This window comes from Odocoileus virginianus, chromosome 30, assembly GCF_023699985.2.
Source record: "Odocoileus virginianus isolate 20LAN1187 ecotype Illinois chromosome 30, Ovbor_1.2, whole genome shotgun sequence".
Lineage (NCBI taxonomy): Eukaryota > Metazoa > Chordata > Mammalia > Artiodactyla > Cervidae > Odocoileus > Odocoileus virginianus.
Genome location: NC_069703.1, coordinates 38,752,317 through 38,777,098, shown reverse-complemented (window position 1 = coordinate 38,777,098; position 24,782 = coordinate 38,752,317). Strand labels below are relative to the sequence as shown.

Sequence of the window (24,782 nt, the reverse complement as noted above, 5' to 3'; positions counted from 1 at the left end):
TTTTTTGTATAGTTCTTCTGTGTATTCTTGCCACTTCTTCTTAATCTCTTCTGCTTCTGTTAGGTCCTTACTGTTTCTGTCCTTTATTGTGCCCATCCTTGCATGAAATGTTCCCTTGATATTTCCAATTTTCTTGAAGAGATTTCTAGTCTTTCCCATTCTATCCTACTCTTCTCATTTCTCTGGAGACACTGACCTTTCAGTTATTTGAAACTGACACCTTTATTTTCATCTTAGAGTACGGTGAATTTATTCCCACTGCAGGCCTTTGGCACGTGATACCCTATGCCTGGAATACACTTCTTCATCTACATTTTCTCCTGACTTGTTTCTTCTCACTTTTTACATTTTAGCCATGAGAAGACACAGGTCTTGTAGGACTCTAAAGTTTATACAATTTGGGGGCCCTTCTTTAAATGGAGGATACCAAATTATAAATATACAATTAGGAACAAGGCCTAGGAAGGGACCTTGAAGTTTATGCTTCATTGGCTTCACAGTAGATCTGCCTTTGGTTTCATTTATGTCACCTCCTCTGAGAAGCCTTCCCTGGTTACTCTATTTTAAGCAGCCCCCATCCAATAATCATGATGTCATGCTTTTTATTTCTTTTGTTGAATACATTACAAGTTGAAATTACCTTGTTTTTTTTTTTATCTGTTTACTTATTTTTGTCTGTTTTTCACGTCTAGAGTATAGCTCCTCAAGAGCAGGAATCTTGCCTGCTTTATTCCTACAGTGTCTGCAGCATAGTGCTGGGCACCCAGTTGGGTGTCAGGTGAATGAATGGACATGGTCTTGGTCCTCTGGGAGCTATGGCCCAGTGCTGGAAGGATGCACACAGGCAATTTCAGTGAGTTTTGGGAGCCCAGGGGATGGGCACTTAATCAGGCCTGGGGGGAGAGAGAAGGGTATGAAAGGGTCAGAGAGGTTTAGGAAAAACTACCTGGAGGAACGGAGGCCTTAAAGGATGACCAGTATCAACTAGGCAGAGAGAGGGAGGGAAGCACGAATGAAGGTGTGGATGGATGAGTTCCAGACCCAGAGGAGACTTGACCGGTTACATTTTGGGTGACTTCAAGGGTTCTGTTGATGCGAAGGGACTTCTGCGCACCATATTCGGGAGGAGGGTCAAGGGAGTGGAAGTCACCTGGGGACCTGCAACTGGATGGAAAGCACCAGAAGTAGCAAGAGTCTGGGTGGTGGGTCCTGGAGGCACCAAGGACAGGGCTCCGAGCAAAGGCAGGGTTTCCACCCGAGACTCCCACACTGCTTCTGGCCCTGTGTCTGGAAGAAAGAGGCATGCTTCTGCTCGGCCTCCTGTGGGGCCGTGGGGACTGGGGAGGATCTGGGGTCAGACAGACCCAAGTACATGTTGTCACAGTTTGGGTTCCTGGGAAGATGCTTCTCACATGAGATTAGCCCACAGGTGTGTTTTTCCTGGAATATTTTTAAGCAAAACTGAGATATTGTATAATCCTAGCTATAAATTCTTTTTGTTGTTCAGTTGCTAAGTTGTGTCAGACTCTCTGTGACCGCATGGACTGCAGCACGCCAGGTTTCCCTGTCCTTCACTATCTCCCAGAGTTTGTTCAAACTCACGTCCATTGAATTGGTGACGCCATCCAACCATCTCGTCTTCTGCTGCCCCCTTCTCCTCCTGTCCTTAATCTTTCCCAGCATCAGTGTCTTTTCCTGAGTTGGCTCTTTGCATAAATACTTTAGCTTGTGTATATAATAGATAAGGAATTAAAATTTAAAACTAGAGACTTCCCTAGTGGTCCAGTAGTTAGGACTACAAACTTCCACTGTAGTGGGTGTGGGTTCAATCCATGGTTGGTGACCTAAGATCCCACATGCTGGGCAGTGAGGCAAAAAAAAAAAAAAAAGTCTAAAAATATATCACCAATATATAAAAATCACAACCTCACAAAATTGGCATCAATTTCTTTCCTTTTTTTTGGCTGTGCTGTGTAGTTTGAGGGATCTTAGTTCCCTAACCAGTGTGAAATCCTAACCACTGGACTGTCAGGGAATTCCCATCATCAGTTTCTTAATTCCATCTAATACTTTGTGTTGGAGTTCTCCCAGTTGTCTAGCAAATATTTTTTCACAGTTTGTTTAAATCAGGGTACACACAAGGCCCACACACAGCATTTATTTGCTCAGCTCAGATTCTTGAATGAGAATTTGACATTCCACTTCCTTGCCTCTCATCCACTCCTCTACTCATGTTGAGGAAACTCCTCTCCCTCCGATCATGCAGGATAGGTTTCCGAGTGGCCCCGTGCAATGCTTGCTTTTGTGTCTGCACTGTGCTGGATCTTGCTGTGGCTTTTCACACCATCGACCACTTTTCCCACACTCTCAAAACTTCCTTCGTGTGAGGACTCCAGTGTGGTGCTCCCCTGGTCCTTCTCCTGTCTCTTGACCATCCTGTCCCTACCTCCTTCCTAGGTTTTCCCTCCTCCTCTGACTGCTCTTTTAACGTTGGGCTCTTCAGGATCCTCCTGGAGGTTTCTTAGGCATTCTACCTGTGACACATCCCCCATGGAATTCCTCCTCCCTACCCCCACACTCTTCCCCTTCAGTGTCATCTCTGTGAAGACAGACACTACCCATATCTAATCATCTGGGTCAGAAACCTGGCCATTCGTGTCTCCTCCCTTTCTCTCAGCCACTGTCCCTTGCATCACTAAGTTCTGTCCATTCTACCTCCAAATCATTCTCACAGCCATCCATTTCCCTATGATCTGCCGTGGTCCAAGCCTCCTCCAGCCCACTGGACAATTGCAGTGATCTTTTTCTCCATCTCTCTGCCTCTGACCTGAAGCCCTCCAGTCTGTTCTGTACACAACAGCCAAATGGATGTGAGAGTTGGACCATGAAGAATACTGAGCACCAAAGGACTGATGCTTTCAAACTGTGGTGCTGGAGAAGACTCTTGAAAGGCTCTTGGACTGCCAGGAGATCAAGTCAGTCAATCCTAAAGGAAATCAACCTCAAATATTCATTAGAAGAACTGATGTTGAAGCCGAAGTTCCAGTACTTTGGATACCTGATATGAAGAGCCGACTCATTGGAAAAGACCCTGATTCTAGGAAAGATTGAGGGCAGGAGGAGAAGGGGGCGACAGAGGATGAGATGGTTGGATAACATCACTGACTGAATGGATGTGAATTTGAGCAAACTCCAGGAGATAGTAAAGGACAGGGGAGCCTGGTGTGCTGCAGTCCATGGGATCACGGAGTCAGACAAGACTTAGTGACCGAACAGGAACACAATGCTCAAAGTCATCTTCCATAAACACGAAATGCTACACACTTCAATGACTCCCTGTTTTCTGCAGAATCAAGTAAAACTCCTTTAGCCTAAAATTCAAGACCCCACTTCAGTAGACTGATGATGCTTACTCTATAAGTCCTGTCTCCTCACCACCACCCCATCCCCTTAGTGAAAAGTGAAAGTGAAAGTCACTCAGTTGTGTCTGACTCTTTGCGACCCCATGGACTATACAGTCCATGGAATTCTCCAGGCCAGAATACTGGAGTGGGTAGCCTTTCCCTTCTCCAGTTTTAGCCAAACCAATCTTCTCAAGTTCCCCAAGAAGAAGGCACATTCTCTACTTTCTTCCAGGTCTCTTCCTCTCTCCCAGCTGCATCAGGCTAACTTTTTCTCTTCCTTCAGCCGAAGCAGGAGTTGTTCTGGACCCTCGAGTCTGGGCCATGGGCACCATTCAGAATGACCCCGACATCTAGAACCTCCACTCTAACACTTGTTCAGTTGCTAAGTTGTGTCCGACTCCTTGTGACCCCATGGACTGCAGAGTGCCAGACTTCCCTGTCCTTCAATTATCACTTACCTACTTCTGCATCTCTCTCTTGAAAATGGTCTGTTAGTCCCCAAAGGACAGAGACAAGGTCTGTTTTCAGAGGTCTCAGGACTCTGCCCAGCCGTGAGCTTGTCCAGTGAAGGTGTGAGTGACCGAATGGGTGAGCTGCGCTATCAGGTGGCGTGCCCCATTCACACGGTGAGATTATTTTTTAAAGAGTCGATTAATGCCCAAAAAACCCCACCCCACACCTAAATCCATGATGAACAAAGTACCAAAATTTTCAATGAAGTCTGGGTAATAGTGCCAGGCAGGGCCATATTGGAGTCTGAGGCAAAAGGAAGAGTCAGTAATACAGATTTGGATTCTTTAAAATTGCATTAAAATGTTATTTATCTGGATTACTGAGCTTTTTGGTGCTCCCTTAAATTTTGTACCCAGGCGAACACCTCACAAACTTTACTCTAATTCTGATCTGGGAGGGAAGACTTCCTCAACAGGCCTGGACAGGCATGGTACAGGGGTCAGTGCCCAGCAGAGTGTCCTAGGTGGAGCCTTTTGCTTGGAGAAATATCATTCTGGAGTTTTCCCTACCCCACTGAACTGGAGCCTAAACCCAAGAAGAGGAAGGGACTTGGTTGGGGAGAGGGGTTGGGGGCGGGTGCTGGTTAGGGATGCGCCTTCCTTAAAAACCCAAGGTGAGCACCACACACCGCCCAGTCCAGCCGTGGGCTGCCTCCCTGCCTCTCAGACCCCAGGAACAGGGTCCGCTAAGGCATGAGGGTTTTGTCCAGTAGGAAAAAGAAACAAGGGCAGTCCCAGATGAAGGGGCATCTCAGGCTCACCAGAAATGAGGGGAAGGAGGAGGAGCTGACATGATGGAGCATCAATTTTCAAATTTTCTAGTTTCAGGATCTCTTTATATTCTTCAAAATTATTGAGGGCTCGAGGGAACTTTTGTTTACATGGGTTATATCTCCCAATGTTTACTTTATTCAAAAGCAAAAATGACATTCTAAAACATTTTGTTTTTAAATATGAAACCAATAATAAACTCAGTTCATGTTAACATAAATCATGGTTTTAGTAGAAAGTAACTAAAGTTTTCAAAACATAAACAATTTAGGGAGAAGAGTAGTGTTAATTCACATTTTTCTTTTCCAATCTCTTTAATGTTGAATTCAATGGAAGACAGCTGGGTTCTCACGGCCACTTCCTCATTCAATCTATTGTGATAATACTGTTTGGGTTGAACCATATGAAGAAAATTTGCCCTCCCACAGTTGTTAATTTGTAAAGGGAGAAATATTTTAATGGATTTTTTTCAGACTAATTGATGATATTCTGTTTTAAAAGATTATCTATTTATTTATTAGCTTTTTGACTGCACTGGATCTTTGTTGCTGTGAGTGGACTTTCTCTAGTTGCAATGCGTGAGCTTCTCTTTGCAGTGGCTTCTCTCTAGTTGCAGAGCACCGGCTCTAGGGCATTGCTCTGTAGTTGGTGGCGCACGTGTTTAGTTGCTCTGCAGATCTTCCCAAACCAGGAGCCAAACCTGTGTCTCTTGCATCGGCAGGTGGATTCTTAACCAGTGGACCACCAGGGAAGTCCCCTGTCATCTGTTAGCACTGCGATATATTGGTCTATCTTGCCTTTTGAATCTTTTACCTCGGCGTAATTTGGAAACATCATGTTTTCCTCTTTTAGAAAATAGTGTTTCACTGAGATATATAGGTCTTCTGAGTATTGACCTTTCATTATAAGGTATTTGCAGGACAGCGAAGCCTGGAGCATTGCGGTCCATGGGGTTGCAAAGAGTCAGACACAACTTAGCAATGAAATAAGAACAACAATTATAAGGTATAAAAATTGCATTTATTAATGTAACTACCAAGCACATCAGAACATCTTTTCACTGTTGGAAAGCTGTCAACTGGCAGATACAGTTTTCCAAAACTTCTAGTTTTCTCTTGTTAAGTTCAAATTTTACCATTGGCAACAAGAACGCATCATTTGTTTTCCTTGATGAGACAGGTTCACTTTATTTATATTTGAGAAAATGTCTGCCAAATACCCAAGTCTCTGAAAAACTGTAATTTGCCAGTCATTTTTTCAAGTGATAACGGTAATATGAAAAACAGCTCAGCTCACAACTCAAACAATGGGACAATGGTCTTTTTCTAAAGACAACCACTGCATTCCAGTTTGCAGCAGCGATGTTTCCAATGTACTTCCCATTCTGATACACAGATTATTCAAAAGACGTGTAGGAACTTCCCTGGCGGTCCTGTGGCTAAGACTCAGTGCTCCCAGTGCTGAGGGTCCAGATTCGATTCTTGGTGGGGAACTGGGTCCCACATGCTGCAACTAAAAATCCCACATGCCTCAACTAAAGATTCCAAATGATGGAACTAAAGATCAAAGACCTGGCATGCCACAGCTAAGAGTCAGGGCAGCCAAAAAAGAAAAATATTAAAAAATTTTAAGAAATAGAAAAATTAAAATAAAAAGAAGTATACTTAAGATTTAATAAAATAATTACCTTTCTTTATCAAGGACATTTAAAAGTGAAATTGGGGTTTTTTTTTTTACATGGAATGCATGGCTGTGAAGAATACGACACCTGTGACAGTTTGGTGTCTCTGCCTTGATTGGTGCTAAGGAATCAGCAGTTTTAGTCACCCTTTTGTACCATTAGCACAAACATCAACACAGTGAAAAAGACAAATAATGTCTTGGTATTATTATGATGATCGCTTTGACCTCATGGATCCCCTGAAAGCCCTCTCTCTTCCCTCATTTACATGGACCACTCTTTGTGGGTTATTATTCTGTACCTTTGGGATAAGATGGCAGGATAGGTCACCTTTAGGAGTGGGAAAGTTCCCAGCTGCGTAGAAGCTAGCATTTTGCTGCTGAGGAAGCAACTTATGTATGTGTGAAGCTGATTCACTTCACTGAACACCTGAAACTAACACAGCATTGTGAATCAACTGTACTCTGGTAGAAATGTAAAGAATTATGTAATCAAATCAACTATGTAATTCACAGTTTCACTGGAGGGTGAGTTTTTTGTTTTTAAAAGGAATCACAATGATGTATTTGAATAATGGAACCTACATTTATTCAGCTAACATAGACAAACCACCACCATACTAAATGGAGCAAAGAACAAAAACTTTCTCAGTCAACAAAATTCCAGTTACAACCACTGATTTCTTTAAATTCACCTGGAAGTATCCCTAGACATCCTCAAGTGTTTCCAGTGCTCTGGGGCTCCTTAAAGGGTGGGTGTAATTAACAAGGCTAATTATTACCCATTCCTTTAAACTTTTTTTTTTTTAATTTAGTTATTTTTTATTTTTGGCTGTGCTGGATGTTCGTTTCTGCGTGGGTTTTTCTCTAGTTTCAGAGAGCAGAGGATACTCTAGTTGTGGTGTGCAGGCTTCTCATTGCTGTGGCTTCTTTTGTTGCAGAGCACAGGCTCTAGATCACAAGCTCAATAATTGAGGTGCATGGGCTTAGCTTCTCCACGGCAAAGGGGATCTTCCCAGACCAGGGATCTCCTGCATTGGCAGGTGGATTCTTTACCACTGAGCCATCAGGGGAGCCCCCTCTTCTTTTATTTGTTGGTTCATGGTGCTGGGAATAGAGCAGAATAGACAAAGTCCTTGATCTCGTTTTGCTCACAGTTAAGTGGGAGAGGGTGAAGCAATCATACAAACAAGAATATGATGACAATCGAGCTAAGATTTAAGAAGTACAGGGAGTTTTGAGATGGGACTTGACCTGACCTGCAGCTCACCGAAAAATTCCCCAAAGGAGTGAAATGAAACTAAGGTCTGAAGCATGAGTTGGAGCTGGCCAGGTGGAAGTATATGTGAATCCGGAAGAGTGTTCCAGACAGGGGCCTGGATGTGCATGGAGCCGGCTCAGGCAGGAGAGTCCTGGGTGGGCTTGAAGACCCACCTGGGAAGCCCATTTTGGCTGGAGCCCGGTGAGAAAGTGGCACGAGATGAAGGTGGAGTGGCAGCCGGACATCAGGGCAAGGGTCATCGGATGGCCATTTTTTTCAGTCCCTGAAACTCTTTCCTGCCCTAGTCCTAGACCCACACAGATCCCTCTGCCTGGAGCGCTCTTCCTCGGCTCCTCTTTCAGACCTTAACAGAAATGTCACTTTCTTTCAAAGTAGATCTCTTTTTCTTCATATCAACACCCCATTTTCTTTGTATAGCAACCAAGTTTGTTTACATTGCCTTTGTCTCCCCTATGAGACTGTAAGTTCCCTGAGGGCATGGTCCTATCTGTCTAGTTCACCCTGCCTCTCCTATGTTTAGCAGTGAGCCTGACATGCAGTTGGAGCTCAGAAATATTTGTTGGATAAACGTATGAATGAACCAGATTTGAGATTCTGGCTCCATTCCATAATGCTGTGTGACCCTGGTCAAGTCACATGACCACACTATACTCTGTAAAATGGGGATTTTACTTCCCATCTCAAAGGGATTTTGTGAGACTCAAAGGAAATAGTGCCTGTGGAAGCACCGAGCAGAATACCTGGCTTCAAAAGAGGTACTCCTAAGTGTTTTGGGTTTTTTTTTTTTTTTTTTTGGCAGCATGCAGGATCCTACTTCCCTGACCGGGGATTGAACCTGTGCCCCCTGCATTTGGGAGCATGGAGTCCCAACAACTGGATTGCCAGGGAAGTCCGCTCCTAAGTGTTGTCTTCCTTGCGTCTCGCTGTCAGCTCCCTACTTTTTTCTCTGGACTGTGATACGTGATGAGCTTCGGGCCTTGCTTAATCCCAACTGAGTCTCTTGACATCCCATCCCTTCAGCTGCAACACAAACATCAGAGGTGCTTCCAGGCTTATGTGATGGCACCGCAGCAGGAGGAACAAGAGTAGAGGGGAGGAAATACTGGTTTTGATGGAGAGTGCACGAGAGTGATGAACTGTTGAAAATGGACCAGACTTTGATTAGTGTGATTATGGCTAGCTTTAATCTTCTTTAATATACAGTTGAATCTTGAACAACTCAGGAGCTAAGGGAGGCAACTCTCCACGCAATTGAAAATCTGCTTATAATTTTAATTGGCCCTCCCTCTATGGGGTTCCATATCTGTGGACTCAAACAACCTTGGATTGTGTGGTATTGTAGTATGTATTTAATTTTTTTAAAAATCCATGTATAAGTGGATGCACACAGTTCAAACCTGTGTTGTCCAAGGATCAACCATGCTTTAAAAAAAACTTTTTATTTCTAAATGATTTTAGGCCTTTAAAAAGGTTGCAAAATAGTACAAAGAGCTCATGTATGGACTTCACCCAACATTCTCAATTCATAAACTACAGTACAGTGATCAAAACCAGGACATGAACATGGATACTGAGTTATCTAAATTATAGACCTTATTTGAACTTCACTGGTTTTTCCTCTAATGACTTTTCCCCCAGATACCAACCCAGGATCCCATGTCTCACTTAGTTGTCCTGTGCTCCTTAGTATCCTCTGATCTATGATAACTCAGTCTTTCCTTGTCTTTTATGACCTTATTTATTTATTTGGCTGCGCTGGGTCTTAGCTGTGGTGTGTGGGATCTAGTTCCCTGACCAAGGTTGAAACCCAGGCCCCCTACAACGGAAGTGTGGCATCTTGGCCACTGAACCACCAGGGAAGTCCCAACCTTGACACTTTTGATCATTTATTTTGTGGAATGTCACTCAATTTAAGTTTGTCTGATGTTTTCTCGTGACTAAATTGAGATTCTGCATTTTTGACAAAAATACCACTGAAGTAATGTGAGCTTCTCAGTACATCATACCAGGTGTACTTGATGTTGCTATGTTTTACTAACAATGATGCTACTCTTGATTGCTTGGTTAAAGCAATGTCTTTTGGGTTTCTCCACTATACTTTTATTTTAAAATTATATTTAAAAATTTAAAATTACTAAAGTACAACCTGCTCCTAAAAAGTTCAAACAAACAAAAAGTATAAAGTAAATATCCTTCCTACCACCTCTACCTCACCTTCCTAGAAGTTACTTACTTGTCAACACTTTGAGGTATATCATTCTAGACCATTTTCTATATCATAGACACATATATAATGAGTTCATACCAATTTCTTTTGTTTTGTTTTACTTAATAATATTATCCGGAGACAACTTCCCATGTCAGTACAATTAGATCTAACTCGTTCTTTCTAATAAAGAGCTGCTATTTCATTCTCTGGGTGACCCTAATTTACACTTTTGTATTTTCCAGATTTTGTATGAGCATGTAAATTATTTTTTTAACATAGAACTTTATCATCAAAATTTCTATTTCAAATTTCATCAATACAAAAATATTTAAATTTTGTCAGAAAATTAAAATCATTATAATTTAAATTAATATTTTAAATTTTATCTGTTTCATCACCAGGAATAGATTACCTAAAACTTTAAGTCAAAATGAGGTTAAGAATAAAAAGATATGTTTTAAAATGAAACAAGAGAAAAGAAACTCCACTGCCACTGATTTTATTGAATCTCAGAGGCCCTTCATTTTAAAAACACACCACTATTTTAGGTAGGAAGAAAAAACATTGTCAATTAATTGGAAAATGCCATCAATTTTAGAGTTTTTAAAATGTGCAAAACAGGAGTCTTAAAACAGAGTAGACGAGAGAGTACCATGTTGGCCCTTCATTAACCAGAATCCCTATGTGGTCTTTCAGCAACAGGCAGGATCCTATGACCAGCAGCCACTTCCAGCCCATAGCCATGGAGCCAAACAATTCCTTTCGTGTGGACTCCGAGTTCCGATACACCCTCTTCCCAATTTTTTACAGCATCGTCTTTGTGCTGGGGGTCATTGCTAACAGCTATGTGCTGTGGGTCTTTGCCAACTTGTACCCTTCCAAGAAATTCAACGAGATAAAGATCTTCATGGTGAACCTCACCATGGCTGACCTGCTCTTCCTGGTCACCCTGCCCCTGTGGATCGTCTACTATTACAACCATGGAGACTGGATTCTTCCCAAATTCCTGTGCAACGTGGCTGGCTGCTTCTTCTTCATTAACACCTACTGCTCAGTGGCCTTCCTGGCTGTCATCACTTACAACCGCTTCCAGGCAGTGACAAGGCCCATCAAGACTGCTCAGGCTACCACCCGCAAGCGTGGCATCCTTCTGTCCCTGATTATCTGGGTGTCCATTGTGGGTGCAGCATCCTACTTCTTCGTCCTGGACTCGACCAACAAGGAGCGCAGCAAGAGCGGCTCGGGCAACATCACACGCTGCTTTGAACATTACGAGAAGGGCAGCATCCCAGTCCTCATCATCCACATCTTCCTCGTGTTCAGCTTCTTCCTCGTCTTCCTCATCATCCTCTTTTGCAACCTGGTCATCATCCGCACGCTGCTCACGCAGCGGGTGCAGATGCAGCGCAATGCCGAGGTCAAGCGCCGGGCGCTCTGGATGGTCTGCACGGTCCTGGCTGTGTTCATCATCTGCTTCGTGCCCCACCACCTTGTGCAGCTGCCCTGGACCCTGGCCGAGCTGGGCTTCCAGGACACCGACTTCCACCAGGCGATTAACGATGCGCATCAGGTCACTCTCTGCCTCCTTAGTACCAACTGCGTCTTAGACCCCATTATCTACTGTTTCCTCACCAAGAAGTTCCGCAGGCACCTCACGGAGAAGTTCTACAGTATGCGCGAGAGCCGGAAGTGCTCCCGGGCCACCTCGGAGACGGGCACGGAAGTGGTCCTGCAGCTCAAAGATGGCCCTGTCAAATCCCTCAAAAATTAGTCTAACTGTTGGAGCCAGGCCCGGAGGCTTCTTCTCCACGGACATCATCGACTGACCTGAGGGGGGGGCGGGGAGGGAAGGGGTGTCTGCTGTGGTCCTGGCACCTTCTCCCTGGGCACTGGTGGCTGGTTAGGTATGGAGGCTGCCTCACCAAGGTGGGGTGCTGGCAGAACCAGACCGCTGGGAAACTCCGAACTTGAACGAGCCCCTTCTGCCACCTTTGGACGCATGCCATATAACCTTGGCTGGCAGAGTCATCCCAGTCTGATGGCTGTGGAAGGGATGTCAGGACCAGGGGGCAGTCCCTGTGAGCAGACTCTGAGTCACCCAGTTCACCCTACCAGGGCGGCAGTCCCGAATGAGTCAGGCCTACAGTTTTGGACCACCACTCTCATCACTGAAAAGGCAGACAAGGGGTTTGGGGAAAGGGGTGCTCCCCTGGCTATGGCACTGTCTTTGGAATCGACTTCTGAGCTAGGAAGATCCCACCCCGTCTCCACTCACAGGCACAAGGTCTTTGCGACACTTCCTAGGGGAGTGTCCCAGGTGGAAGGGGAGCCACTTCCACCTGGCTTGGTGGAACATTTTCCTAATTCATGTATAAACCTCTACTGAGTGGTTACCAGAGAAGATGCAACATGCATGGGCCAAAAACGAGGACAGGGAGCCTTTCTCCTGAATCAGATGAGTCTCTTCCACCAGACTGGGGCAGCTCTGGGGCGGCAGGAGAAACACAACCGCCACTTCCACTGTCTGTCTCAACAAGGAACTCTGAGAAAGTAACTCCTGTGAGGCAGCCACCCACTGTGGGTGGGCAAGCCCTGTCAAAGCCAAATTGGGGCCCTCCAGGCCACTGTGATGCCGAGAGGCTTCCATGAGAGACGACACTCAGGCTGAGAAGTGCCTGTGGGTGAGTGAGGCCTCCAGGGTGGAAGGAGCCTGTCATCTCCCCTCCCTGCCTCACTTTCTTCAGGCCCCTCTGATTTAGCTCCCAGGAGGTGAGGGGAGCACCTATAATCCCTAGGGCAGGCAGGCACTTTGAACTCTGGGTGCAGAAGAGAGGGGGAAACTGCTCTTGAGGAGCTTTGGATGTCTGATCCTCCTCTCGCTCCCTGAGCACCTGCGGTGTGAACCTGGCAGCCTCAGACTCAGGGGCTCGGAGGAGCCTGCCCCGATTTCCAGAAACCTTCCTCCCTTCCAGCCAGTGTCCCTGCAAGGCTGGGATCCTGGTTTCCGGCACACTGGGCTGATTTTGATAAATGCCTATCAATGGGCCAGTGACCTGCTTGGTCCGGTCGCCATGGGCTGGACTTAGCAGAGGTGACCGTGTGAACAGTGCAGTGGATTTGAACTTCAGTGTCACACAGACGCCGGTTCAAGCTGCAGCTGTGTCACTTCCTGCCAAAGGACTGTGAGCTGGATTTCCTACCTCAGAGTTGTTAGGAGGGTCAGATACCTCTTGGTCAGGGTGACTGCTCCTCCCAGAGTCTCTCTGTTTTTGAGATTTTGTTCCCCCTAAATCTTCCAACAGGGGATGAGAGGTGAGTGTCTGGCTCTTGTGGGGTCAGACAGGTTCTCCCTTGGGAATAAGCAGCAAAATTCAGGGATGCTCTTTCAGGTTCTGCAGGCCACTCACCTGAATGCATATAAACTCTGGAGCTGTGAGTGTGTGTGTGTGTGCTCACATATGTGAGGTGTGTGTGTGCCGTCAGCACAGCAGGGTGGGGAAGGTATCTGCATGAACGTAGTAGAGATAATGGCTTTGCTCAGAAAAAGAGAAAGAGATGAGATGTGCAGAGAAAAAAAAGAAGAGAGATGTGCAGAGTCAAGTTGAGACCAGAGGGGACCGCAGAGGCCTGGAGAGAAGAGGGGATGATGCTCCCAGGGGCCTGCTGGCTCCCCCCCTCTACATCCAGCCCTCTTGCCCAGCCCTTCTCTAAGCTCAAATCTGTGCTACTTCCTTTGGGTCCTTGTGACATTCCCTTGTTAGGATACACTCTCCTATTTTGCTCAAGTTCATTTGAATGAGTAATAATATCGATTACTTTGCAACCAAGAGAGCTCTGAAGGAGATAAATACTTGTATGCTAAAGCAGTGTTTTTTGAATTTCAGCCGTTTGTGTACCCATATCATGAATTTCGCAAGATCCATGTACCATCTGTATGTTTTGCTCAATAAATATTTTTCTCTAGATTGAGTCACTTTTTTAAACTTACACTTATTTAAAAGGTTGCTTTAGAACTAAACTGTGAATGAAGGTGAATGCCACCTGGCACACATAGAGGGTAAACATAAACATAAAATTAAAATCAAAATGTTCTTGGCATCCTATTTACAGTCACCTCACATGCCCCACAACTTGCACAACACACTTTAGGAGATGTGGCTGTGATGTGTATAAAGCGCACAGGGGTCTGTATTTGCTAAGTGCTCAATAAAGAGACAAATGTTTCTGAGGTGATAGCTTGTGATTGCCCCCTTGCTTCTTACAGAAAGTTGCCCAAGCTCACTCCCAGCAAGGCTCAGGAGAGTGGTGGAGAATTTTAGGTTGTAGCTCATGCTATGACTCATGCATTATCTCATACTCTGAACACAACCAACTTCCCCCACCGACCCCCTGTGACCTCTGCCTGGTTGTGACTGTCTCAGGTGCTTTCTCTCTTTTTGACCTAGCCCAGAACACCTCCTCCAAGCAGACTTCCTGAATTCCTCCAGATGAGTTAATTGACCTAGTAGCACTTTAGGTCTAAGAGGGTGCAATTTTTTTTATACCTTAATAAGTATTGAAGTTTATCCATTTCAATGTATTCTATCCTACCCTGGGGGCAGAAACTGAATCTTTTTTTTTTTTTTAAAGATTGAAGTATAGTTGAAGGAATTGAAGCTTAATCATCAGTGTATCTACATTTCTCACTTGAGACTAGAATGAGCTCTGTCTAAAAAGCATCCTGCTTCCCCAGGGTGTAACATGAGCACACACTGAAACATACATGCACTTATTTTTTTTTTCATACACGCACTTATTGTGAGAGAGTTTAAGAAGCCTCTCTAGGGACACCTAAGAAAGGAATTTAATGTATATTTCCCCAAAGTTCTATTAATATATCTATATTCTTTAAAAGATGTCAAGAATTTTCAGAAAATCAGAATTTTTGGAAAAAGGAGGGTCCAATTCCTTCATCTTACAGAGAGGAACATGGGGCTCATAGGGGCTCACTAGAAATTACCTAGTGTGGAATGCATTTCTTTCAATGGTAACAGGGTTGTGGAAAAAGCTGAGTTGTAATTCTTTCAATGAAATATCACCAATCAGGATTTTCAAGCCATGTTGCACATCAAGAAGTCCTCACCCTGCATTTTCCCCTGATCTCAATCTTGACCCCAGGGAATTACCAGCAATCTCAGAGAACATTGGCTCAGGGAAGACCTGGCCCCTTACCTCATCCAGATGAGTCATAGAACTAGAGTAGTAAGGGCAGCTCACAGCCGGCTAGAACTGGGCACAGCTGTGCCTATTTCTGCTCATCTCTGTTATGTCTGTGCTTAAGACCTGAGGCCACAAGAAGATATAATAAAACTCTCTTGTAAAACACTTGTTTTTTGAAGACTTTATATTTCTGTAATACAAATCATGATTCCCCTGACATATATATTTCAGTTCAGTTGCTCAGTCGTGTCCAACTCTTTGAGACCCCATGGACTGCAGCATCCCAGGCTTTCCTGTCCATCACCAACTCCCAAAGCTTGCTCAAATTCATGTCCATGGAGTCAGTGATGCCATCCAGCCATCTCATCCTCTGTCGTCCCCTTCTCCTCCTGCCTTCAATCTTTCCCAGCATCAGGGTCTTTTCAAATGAGTCAGCTCTTCACATGAGGTGGCCAAAGTATTGGAGTTTCAGCTTCAGCATCAGTCCTTCCAATGAATATTCAGGACTGATTTCCTTTAGGAAGGACTGGTTGGATCTCCTACAGTCCAAGGGACTCTCAAGAGGCTTCTCCAACACCACAGTTCAAAAGAATCAATTCTTCGGTGCTCAGCTTTCTTTAGAGTTCAACTCTCACATGCACACATGACTAGTGGAAAAACCATAGCTTTGACTAGATGGACTTTTGTTGGCAAAGTAATGTCTCTGTTTTTTAATATGCTATCTAGGTTGGTCATAGCTTTTCTTCCAAGGAGCAGGTGTCTTAATTTCATGGCTGCAGTCACCATCTACAGTGATTTTGGAGGCCAAGAAAATAAAGCCTGTCACTGTTTTCCCATCTATTTGCCATGAAGTGATGGGACCAGATGCCATGATCTTAGTTTTCTGAATGTTGAGTTTTAAGCCAACGTTTTCACTCTCCTCTTTCACTTTCATCAAGAGACTCTTTAGTTCTTCTTCACTTTCTGCCATAAGGGTGGTGTCCTCTGCATATCTGAGGTTATTGATATTTCTCCCGGCAATCTTGATTCCAGCTTGTGCTTCATCCAGGCCAGCATTTCACATGATGTGCTCTGCATATAAGTTAAATAAGCAGGGTGACAATATACAGCCTTGACGTACTCCTTTCCCAATTTGGAACCAGTCTGTTGTTTCATGTCCCGTTCTAACTGTTGCTTCTTGACCTGCATACAGATTTCTCAAGAGGCAGGTCAGGTGGTCTGGTATTCCCATCTCTTTCAGAATTTTCCACAGTTTGTTGTGATCCACACAGGCAAATACTTTTAGTCAATGAAGCAGAAGTAGATGTTTTTCTGTAATTCTCTTGCTTTTTCTATGATCCAATGGATGTTGGCAATTTGATCTCTGGTTCCTCTGCCTTTTCTAAATTCATCTTGAACATCTTGAACATCTGGAAGTTCACAGTTCACATACTGTTGAGGCCTGGCTTGGAGAATTTTGAGCGTTACTTTGCTAGCATGTGAGATGAGTGCAATTGTGCGGTAGTTTGAACATTCTTTGGCATTGCCATTCTTTGAGACTGGAATGAAAACTGACCTTTTCCAGTCCTGTGGCCACTGCTGAGTTTTCCAAATTTGCTGGCATATTGAGTGCAGCACTTTCACCGCATCATCTTTTAGGATTTGAAATAGCTCAACTGAAATTCCATCACCTCCACTAGCTGTGTTCACAGTGTTGCTTCCTAAGACCCCTGACATATTACCAGTAAACTGTCCCCCATCTACCCAGTCATCTGTCCATTTGTCCATCCATCCATCTACTTATACATATCTCCATTCACCCATCAATATAGGTAACCAACGAACACCTATGGAGTACCTATTTTGGCCCAGTAGCTATGCTAAGCAGTTTTTAATCTAACATCTCACTATAGCTTCATACCCTCCTTGAAAGGTAGGTGATTCAATTTAATCCCCATAGAAGTGAACAAAATAAATAAATGTCCAAGCTGACTGAACAAGACAGTGGATGCCTCCCAACTACTTGTCACAAAAGGAAGGGGCCTACTTTTTTGTGAGCCCCAGATACTTGCTTGCCACTTTCACAGATCTTATCTCACTGATCCCTCACAACCACTGTATAGATTTATTTCCATGTACATTTTCTAGATGGGGAGATTGAGACTCAGAGGGCTTCAGGGGTGTGTAAGTGTACCTGAGCTACTCAGTGGCAGAGTAACGTTCAAACCCAGATCTGACTGAATAAATATGGGTCCCTTCCTTTTTCTCCTCTCTCCAAGTGACTGCACCCTGACCCAAGCCCCTTTACGCACGGTCCTAGTTTTGATGAGTGCTGGGGTAGGGATCTCATGAGGGGAAGAGTAGGTGGTGGGGTCCCTGCCTTTCTCCCTTGGGGCTTCTGTGCTACCTACGCAGGTGGAAGCCCCGGTAGGGATGACTTTCCTGGGCTGATGCTCCTGCGGTCTGTTAGGGAGGGCACTCCTGCAGTGAATACAGTGTTCCAAAGAGCTTCTGAAGCCAGAGTCCCATTGTCACTGGAGCTAGAAGGTGACCTGGATCCTGATATTTCTGCAGGAGGAGGGAAAGGGGTAAGTGAACAGTCAACAGCTGCTGAGCACAGACCATGTGGCCGGCACTATGGAGGGAATGTCAAGTCCTTACCTATGGATGGAATTGACTCTTTCCTCTGCCTGAATTACTTTCCCCCAGATTTCTGTATAGCTCACTCCATTGCCTCCTACAAGACTTTGCTCAAATGTCCCCTTCTCAGTGAAGCCTGTGTTGACCAGTTCATTTAAAATAGAATCTGAGCGAGTCAAGTGCTTCCCCAAAGCCACTCAGTCATCAGCTGGGTCATGTCCAAAGGCCATGTACTTTCCATTCTGCTGTGCTGACTTCCTCTGTCGACATCCTTCATGACATATGATGTGAAGACTCATATCTTCCTATTTTACCTATAAGAAAAACAAGTATCAAGGCATGAAATGACTTACCCAAGGTCGCATAGTAATACCTTGGTAGAACTGAGATGCATAGATCCCTTTTCTCACCTCGGTTTTTGTAAGATGCTTCTCTGGTCCACTTTTCCATCTGAATGCACATCATTTTCCTTCATCACCATTCTCCAGGCCCAACCCCCACAATAGTTCTAGCGTGGGCAACACATATCTTTGACTTTTATGTTCCCTTCGAAAATGTACTGTTATTTTCCATGCATATTGATTTTAAATTTACATAAAAGGCATGATTTACATAAATTGGGCTATGGGCCTCATTCTGGTTCTCATTTTTTTTTTTCCCAATCAGCATTGATTTTTTTAAAATTTACTTTTTTCGCTGCACTGGGTCTATGTTGCTACATGCAGTTTTCTGCAGTTGCCATGAGCTAGGGCTACTCTCTCAGAGAAGGCAATGGCACCCCACTCCAGTACTCTTGCCTGGAAAATCTCATGGACGGAGGAGCCTGGCAAGCTGCAGTCCATGGGGTCGCTAGGAGTCAGACACGACTGAGTAACTTCACTTTCATTTTTCCTTTCATGCATTGGAGAAGGAAATGGCAACCCACTCCAGTGTTCTTGCCTGGAGAATCCCAGAGACGGCGGAGCCTGGTGGGCTGCCGTCTATGGGGTCGCACAGAGTCGGACACAACTGAAGCGACTTAGCAGCAGCAGCAGCAGGGCTGCTCTAGCTGTGGTGCATGGAATCTCTCTTTTTGGTGGCTTCAGTAGTTGTGGCACAGGGGCTTAGTTGCCCTGAGGCATGTGGAATCTCCTGGACTAGGGATCCAACCCATGTCCCCTGCATTGGCAGGCAGATTCTCAACCACTGGGCCACCAGGGAAGTTCTCAGCATTGCTTTTACGATGTAACCTTGTTGAAGTGCATGTATTTGGCTCATTGATGCAAACATCTGCCTGGCTGACCTCCATCAGGTGAATCTACATTTTTCTTACCTGTTCCCCTGACAATGGACACTTACATTACTCCTAAGTGTAAGGACATTTAGGTTACTCCTAAAAAAACTCCTTTTTCTGCAAACAATGATTTGAGGAGAGGCTTCCAGAGGTTCCCCTATGAACCAGTGTAAGAATTTCCCTGGAATGTATACCCAGGGAATAGCTAGGTCATAACCAGTGCTAGGTCATAAGCTACACCAATATCTAACTGGGTGAAGAGATGCCAAGTCAATTCTGGAATGGCCTTAGGTCATAAGCTACACCAATGTCTAACTGGGTGAAGAGATGCCAAGTCAATTCTGGAATGGCCTCACCAGGCTACACACCCGCTCATGGTTACAGGAAAGTTTCTATTTCCCCAAATCTTCACTCACACTTGGCATTGTCCAACTTTCAAGCCGCTGTTAAGTATAAAGTCTTGTTTTTAGTTTGAATTTCTCTCAGATTACTAATGGGCAGTATTCTTGGGCTTCCCTTGTGACTCAGCTGGTAGAGAATCCGCCAGCAATGTGGGAGACATGGGTTCGATCCCTGGGTTGGGGAGATCCCCTCGAGAAGGGAAAGGCTACTCACTCCAGTATTCTGACCTGAAGAATTCCATGGACTGTATATCCCATGGTATTGCAAAGAGTTGGACATAATTGAGCAACTTTCACTTTCTTTCTTTCTACTAATGGGCTTGTAATCATGTTCTCTTTAGTCATTTGAGTTTGTTAGTTGCTCAGTCACGTCCGACTCTTTGTGACCACCTGGACTGTAGCCTGCCAGGCTCCTCTGTCCATGTAATTCTCCAAGTAAGAATATTGAAGTGGGTAGCCATTCCCTTCTCCAGGGGATCTTCCCAACCCAGGGGAGTTTGCATTGTGGGCAGACTCTTTACTGTCTGAGCCACCAGAGAAGCCCAGTCATTTGAGTCTGAATGCAGGTAATTCCAAGTCCAAAGAATACACAATGTCACATAGTGATCAGTAAAATAGCCTCGAGGTCCATATGAAGTGAAGTGAAAGTAGCTCGGTCATGAATGACTCTTTGTGACCCCGTGGACTATACAGTCCATGGAATTCTCCCGGCCAGAATACTGGAGTGGGTAGCCTTTCCCTTCTCCAGGGGATCTTCCCAACTCAGGGATTGAACCCAGGTCTCCTGCATTGCAGGTGGATTCTTTACCAGCTGAGCCACAAGGGAAGTCCTTGTGGGGTCCACATGGCCAGGGTTCAATTTCTGCCTCTGTTTCTTCATCTGTAAAATGGGAATAATTTTACTGTGAATGTAATAGTGTGATTTTGAGGATTTAAAGTTTCTCAGGACAGTGCCTGGCACAAAATAAATACTTAGTAAAGGCTCTGTCCTGCCCTGATAGAGTGCGCTGTTCTCCACAGCCTCCTTTCCCACTCTAGCCCACAACCCCTTCTCCCTTGTCTCTTTACATGAAGTTCATATTGCATATTCATATGACTTTTCCTTAAAACTGTGAAACTGTGAAAGAGAGTGTTAAAAACAAGACAACAGGGCCAAAATGAAGTCACTTATGCTAAACCCCAAGTCACCAAACCAAGACCTAATACCTAACTTGATTGCAGTTTTAGCATCTCCCAGTAATGAATTTCTTAAACCAGTCCAATCTGAAATCACCTAATTATCGAGGTCATCAGCCTCATACACCCCTGCCTCCCCTGGCTCCTAAAGAAAGATGAACTTGCCACTGCCAGTTTTTGTTAGTAAAACTTCCTTGTCCTCACCCCCTTTCACCAATAAAAATCTTTCATTTTGTACTGCTCCTTTTTGCCTATTAGAAGGGACATTGCCTGACTGAATAAATTCAATAATTAGCCAATAAGATCTTTAAAATCTACTTAGTTAAGTTTTGCTTTTTAACAAGAAGAACAGAGTGTGATTAGTCTGACTTTCTTTTTATATAAATTCCCGGGTCATTCTAAAATACATTCAGAGAGGGTTTTTTTTTTTTTTTTCGGTCCAACAAAAGTTTTCATGTATTTGTTATTGAACTGCACAGACCACTAGTGAGGAAACATGAGCCATCAGGAGCCAAGCACTCCATCTCTCCCACAAGCTGTTCAGACAGTAGTGACATGCTCAATACCGTGATTTGGTTGGTTAACATGCAAGTGACCTTAACATACCATAAACGTGTGCCACTTCGTATGTGAGGCTTCTTACAGACCCAGCTTGGTTCCCCTGTGTCTTCTCTTGGAGTTGTACCTGGTATTATCACCAGTTTTCATTCAAATAAATTGAGTAATGGGATGATTCTGCTTTTGATTCCTGACCAGGAATTGCTTGATCCTGAAACTCTGGTGAGAAGACATGATGAAGAGCAAATTCAATGGTACACAGGATGGCAGAGAAGAGAAAAGAGGAGCTCAGAGAGGTTTTTAAGAAGAACTGCCACATACATGAGTCAGGGGTTTTGGCCTATGGAAGGAAATGATGAATCGGTTCCTTAGAAGAAAGGATGGGACATTAAAGGACACTATCAACAGAGTTAAAAGGCAACCCATGAGAATTGCCTGGTGGTCCAGTGGTTGAGACTCTGTGCTCCTAATGCAGGGGGCCCTGGTTTGATCCCTGGTCCCACATGCAATTAAGAGTTCAAATGCCACGACTAACAGATCCTGCATGCTGTAACTATGAATAAAAGAACCCATGTGCCACAAGGAAGATCAAAGATCCTGAGTGCTGCAACTAAGACCTGGTGCAGCCAAATAAATAAATATTAAAAAAAGCAAGTGACTCTTTTCATAGGGTCTGTCTTAAAAAAATAAAAGGCAACCCATTGAATGGGAGAAATTATTTGCAAATCACATCTGATGAGGGAGTGATATGCAGAGTATATAAAGAGCTTCTACAGCTCAACATAAAAAAAACTAACAAGTCATTTAGGAGATGGGTAAAGGACTTGAATAGACATTTCTCCTAAAGAGATATACAGATGGCCAACAAGCATATGAAAAAAATGCTCAGCATCACTAATCATCAGGGAAATGCATATCAAAACCAAGATGACATGAAAACAGAAGATAACAAAAGTTGGCAAGGCTGTGGAAAAATGGAATCCTTGTGCATTGCTGGTTGGAATGTAAAATAGCACCGTTGCTATGGAAAACAGCATGAAGTTCCTCAAAAACTTTAACACAGAATTATCCTATGACCTCGTAATTCCACTTCTGGTTTACCCAAAGGAACTGAAAGCAGGAACTTTAATACCAAGGTTCATAGCAGCAGTATTCAGAATAGCCAACTGTGGAAGCAACCAAAGAGATGAATGGATAAACAAAATGCAGGTGTATACAAAACCAGGGGATATCATTCAGCCTTAAAAAGTACGCTACATGCTACAGTATGAATGAACTTTGAGGATATTATGATAAGCCAGTCACAAAAATATGAATACTATTTGATTCCACTTGTATAAGGTGCCCAAGGCAGTAAATTCGTAGAAACAGAAAGTAGAATGGTGGATATCAGGGTTGGGGGAGAGTGGAATGGGGAGTGATCATTTGATGACTATAGAGGTTCAGTCTGGGAAAATAAAAAAGTTTTAGAGATGGATGGTGGTGATCATCGAACAAAAGTAGAAATATCCTTAATGCCACTAAACTATACACTTAAAAATGGCTATGATAATACATTTTATGTGAACACATACACACACATACCATTTGGGAAAATGGGAAAATTGGGTAGGAAGAAGTGGGGTGAAATGAGAGAAATTCAGACTTCCAAAGGAGCTTTTTTCATGGTGGGTTCATCATGTTCAAGGCGGGGTTGCCTGCCATGGATTCAACAAACTCTGCTGGAGTTACTCTGAGTGAAATGGCTGAGTCACTAAAATTCTGTACACGTGAGTCTTGCTACATGTGACTGTCTGAGGCAATGCAGCCTTGTGAAAAGAGAATGAGCGTCCTTTCGTTTTCTGACTTTCAGCGATTGCCTTTCGGTAGCCCTCTGCCATGTGCGGTGGGAGCAACAAAAGAAGTCTCTGCGCTCACACTGCAGCAAAATGGCAGATGTGTAAAAATGCAATGGCGTGTTACGCCTGCTTTTCAGAGCCAAAGCCAGGTCATCCGGCGTGTGAGAGGCCACCAGGAGCGTCTCTTCCCAACTCTGTGCTCAGAGGCGTCGCATTGGTAGCTTGACTGGGTATTTACACCACAGAAATCAGCAAATGCTACAAATCTTTTGAATTTCAGCTCTGTCACTTGCTGTGTAATCGCTTAGGCGAATCACTTAGCCTCCCCAGCCTCAGTTTCCTTATTTGTCAAATGGCTATAGTAAATGTCGGTTCTTTTCTCTCTCCTAGGAAGAGAACAATTTGACACTTAGGATGCATCATTGCTTGATCCTGGAAGACAAGAAGCCTGTCTCTCGTCAGATTAACAGCTGATTCCTTACCTCATCCCCTCAGTTGGCGCCAAAGTTGCCCCAGACTGGGGGGTGTCCAGAGAGGGCAGTACCTGATCCTGCCCGTGGGGTACACACTTACTATGTACCCAGTGAGCACTAAGGAAGGGGGAGAGACTAGTGATGGAGGAGATGAAACTGCTTTGCGTAGTTCATTGTTTCCTTATTTTTGTCTGTGCTGGGTCTTCGTTGCTGTGGGGGCTACTCTCTAGTTGTGGTTCACGGGCTTCTCATCACTGTGGCTTCTCTTGTTGCAGAATGCAGGCTCTAGGTGCGTGGGCTTCAGGAGTTGCGGCACAGGGCTCATTAGCTGTGGCCTGCCGGCCCTAGAGCGTGCAGGCTTCAGTAGTTGTGGGGCATGGGCTTAGTTGCTCCGCAGCAGGTGGAATCTCCCCAGACCAGGGTTTGAACACGTGTCTGCTGCACTGGCAGGTTGATTCTTATCCACTGCACCACTAGAGAAGTCCCTATTGTTTCTTTTTTTAAATAAAAATTTTTTTTAAAGTTGAAGTATAGTTGATTTACAATGTTGTATTAGTTTCTGGTATACAGCAAAGTGATTATATATATATATATGTTCTTTTCCATTATAGGTTATTATAAGATAATCAATATGGTTCCTTGTGCTATACAGTAGGTCCTTGTTGCTTACCTATTTTTGTTTGGCAGTGCTCAAGTGTCAATGTGTCTCCCCCCTGATCCTAGACCTTCCATCTCTCCTTTGGTTCCTGTCTGTCCCCTAACTTACTTCTCCAGCTACCTATAAATCTTTTGAGCCTTGACTACATCCCTCCAATAAATTCTCTTTTGCTGAAAACTGGCAGAGGTGATGTCTGTGGCTTGCAGCCACAAGGTCTAACTGCTACTCTGCCAGCTAGACCCAAATTCAAGTTCCAGTCCTATTACTTAAGAGCTGATTGTTGTCCAGGGACTGGCTGGATACGTGACCTCTCAAGAGATCCTTTGACCCTGGTGTCACCCAAGAACCACAGGGAAATGAGAGCAGCAGTGTCAGGGGTTCTGAGTGCCAACTCCCATTCTTCCATGAAAGGGGGCAGTTCCCTCCTGTTCATACAGCTAGGCAGCTGGAGTCTGGCTAGGTGATTGACCCATGCTTGCTTCATGGGATGCTCCCAACTGGGTCTTTGAATCTTGGGGGACAGTTGCAAAGACAAGGGAACAACTGGGATAGTCACAATGGGAACAGTGCCAGAGGCATTGTCCTCACAAGCAAGTTTCTTGGCTCCATTAGCTGCCCACCCTCCTGTTTCCTGGGTCTGGGTCTCCTGCTTTCTTTTCAATCCTGGGATCCATCCAATGTCCTTCCAATAAATTTCATTTCAGAGTGAGTGTAGTTACATGCACCCAA

At 44.4% G+C, this 24,782-nt stretch overlaps 1 protein-coding gene across 4 annotated transcripts in view; it reads left to right on the top strand.

The window, feature by feature from the left end:
- Nucleotides 1–22,557, top strand: part of PTAFR (platelet activating factor receptor) — a 52,133-nt gene extending 29,576 nt beyond the window's left edge. For 3 of the 4 annotated variants that reach the window (XM_020909100.2, XM_020909102.2, XM_070459015.1), the window contains exon 2: nucleotides 10,555–13,821. In XM_020909100.2, coding sequence (XP_020764759.2) covers nucleotides 10,555–11,629 — 1,075 coding nt within the window. In that variant the 3' untranslated portion in view covers nucleotides 11,630–13,821. Of the gene's footprint in view, nucleotides 1–10,554; nucleotides 13,822–21,282 lie in introns of those variants that run through there. The other variant, XR_011484777.1, reaches the window with a different exon arrangement.
- Nucleotides 22,558–24,782: the final 2,225 nt, after the last annotated feature.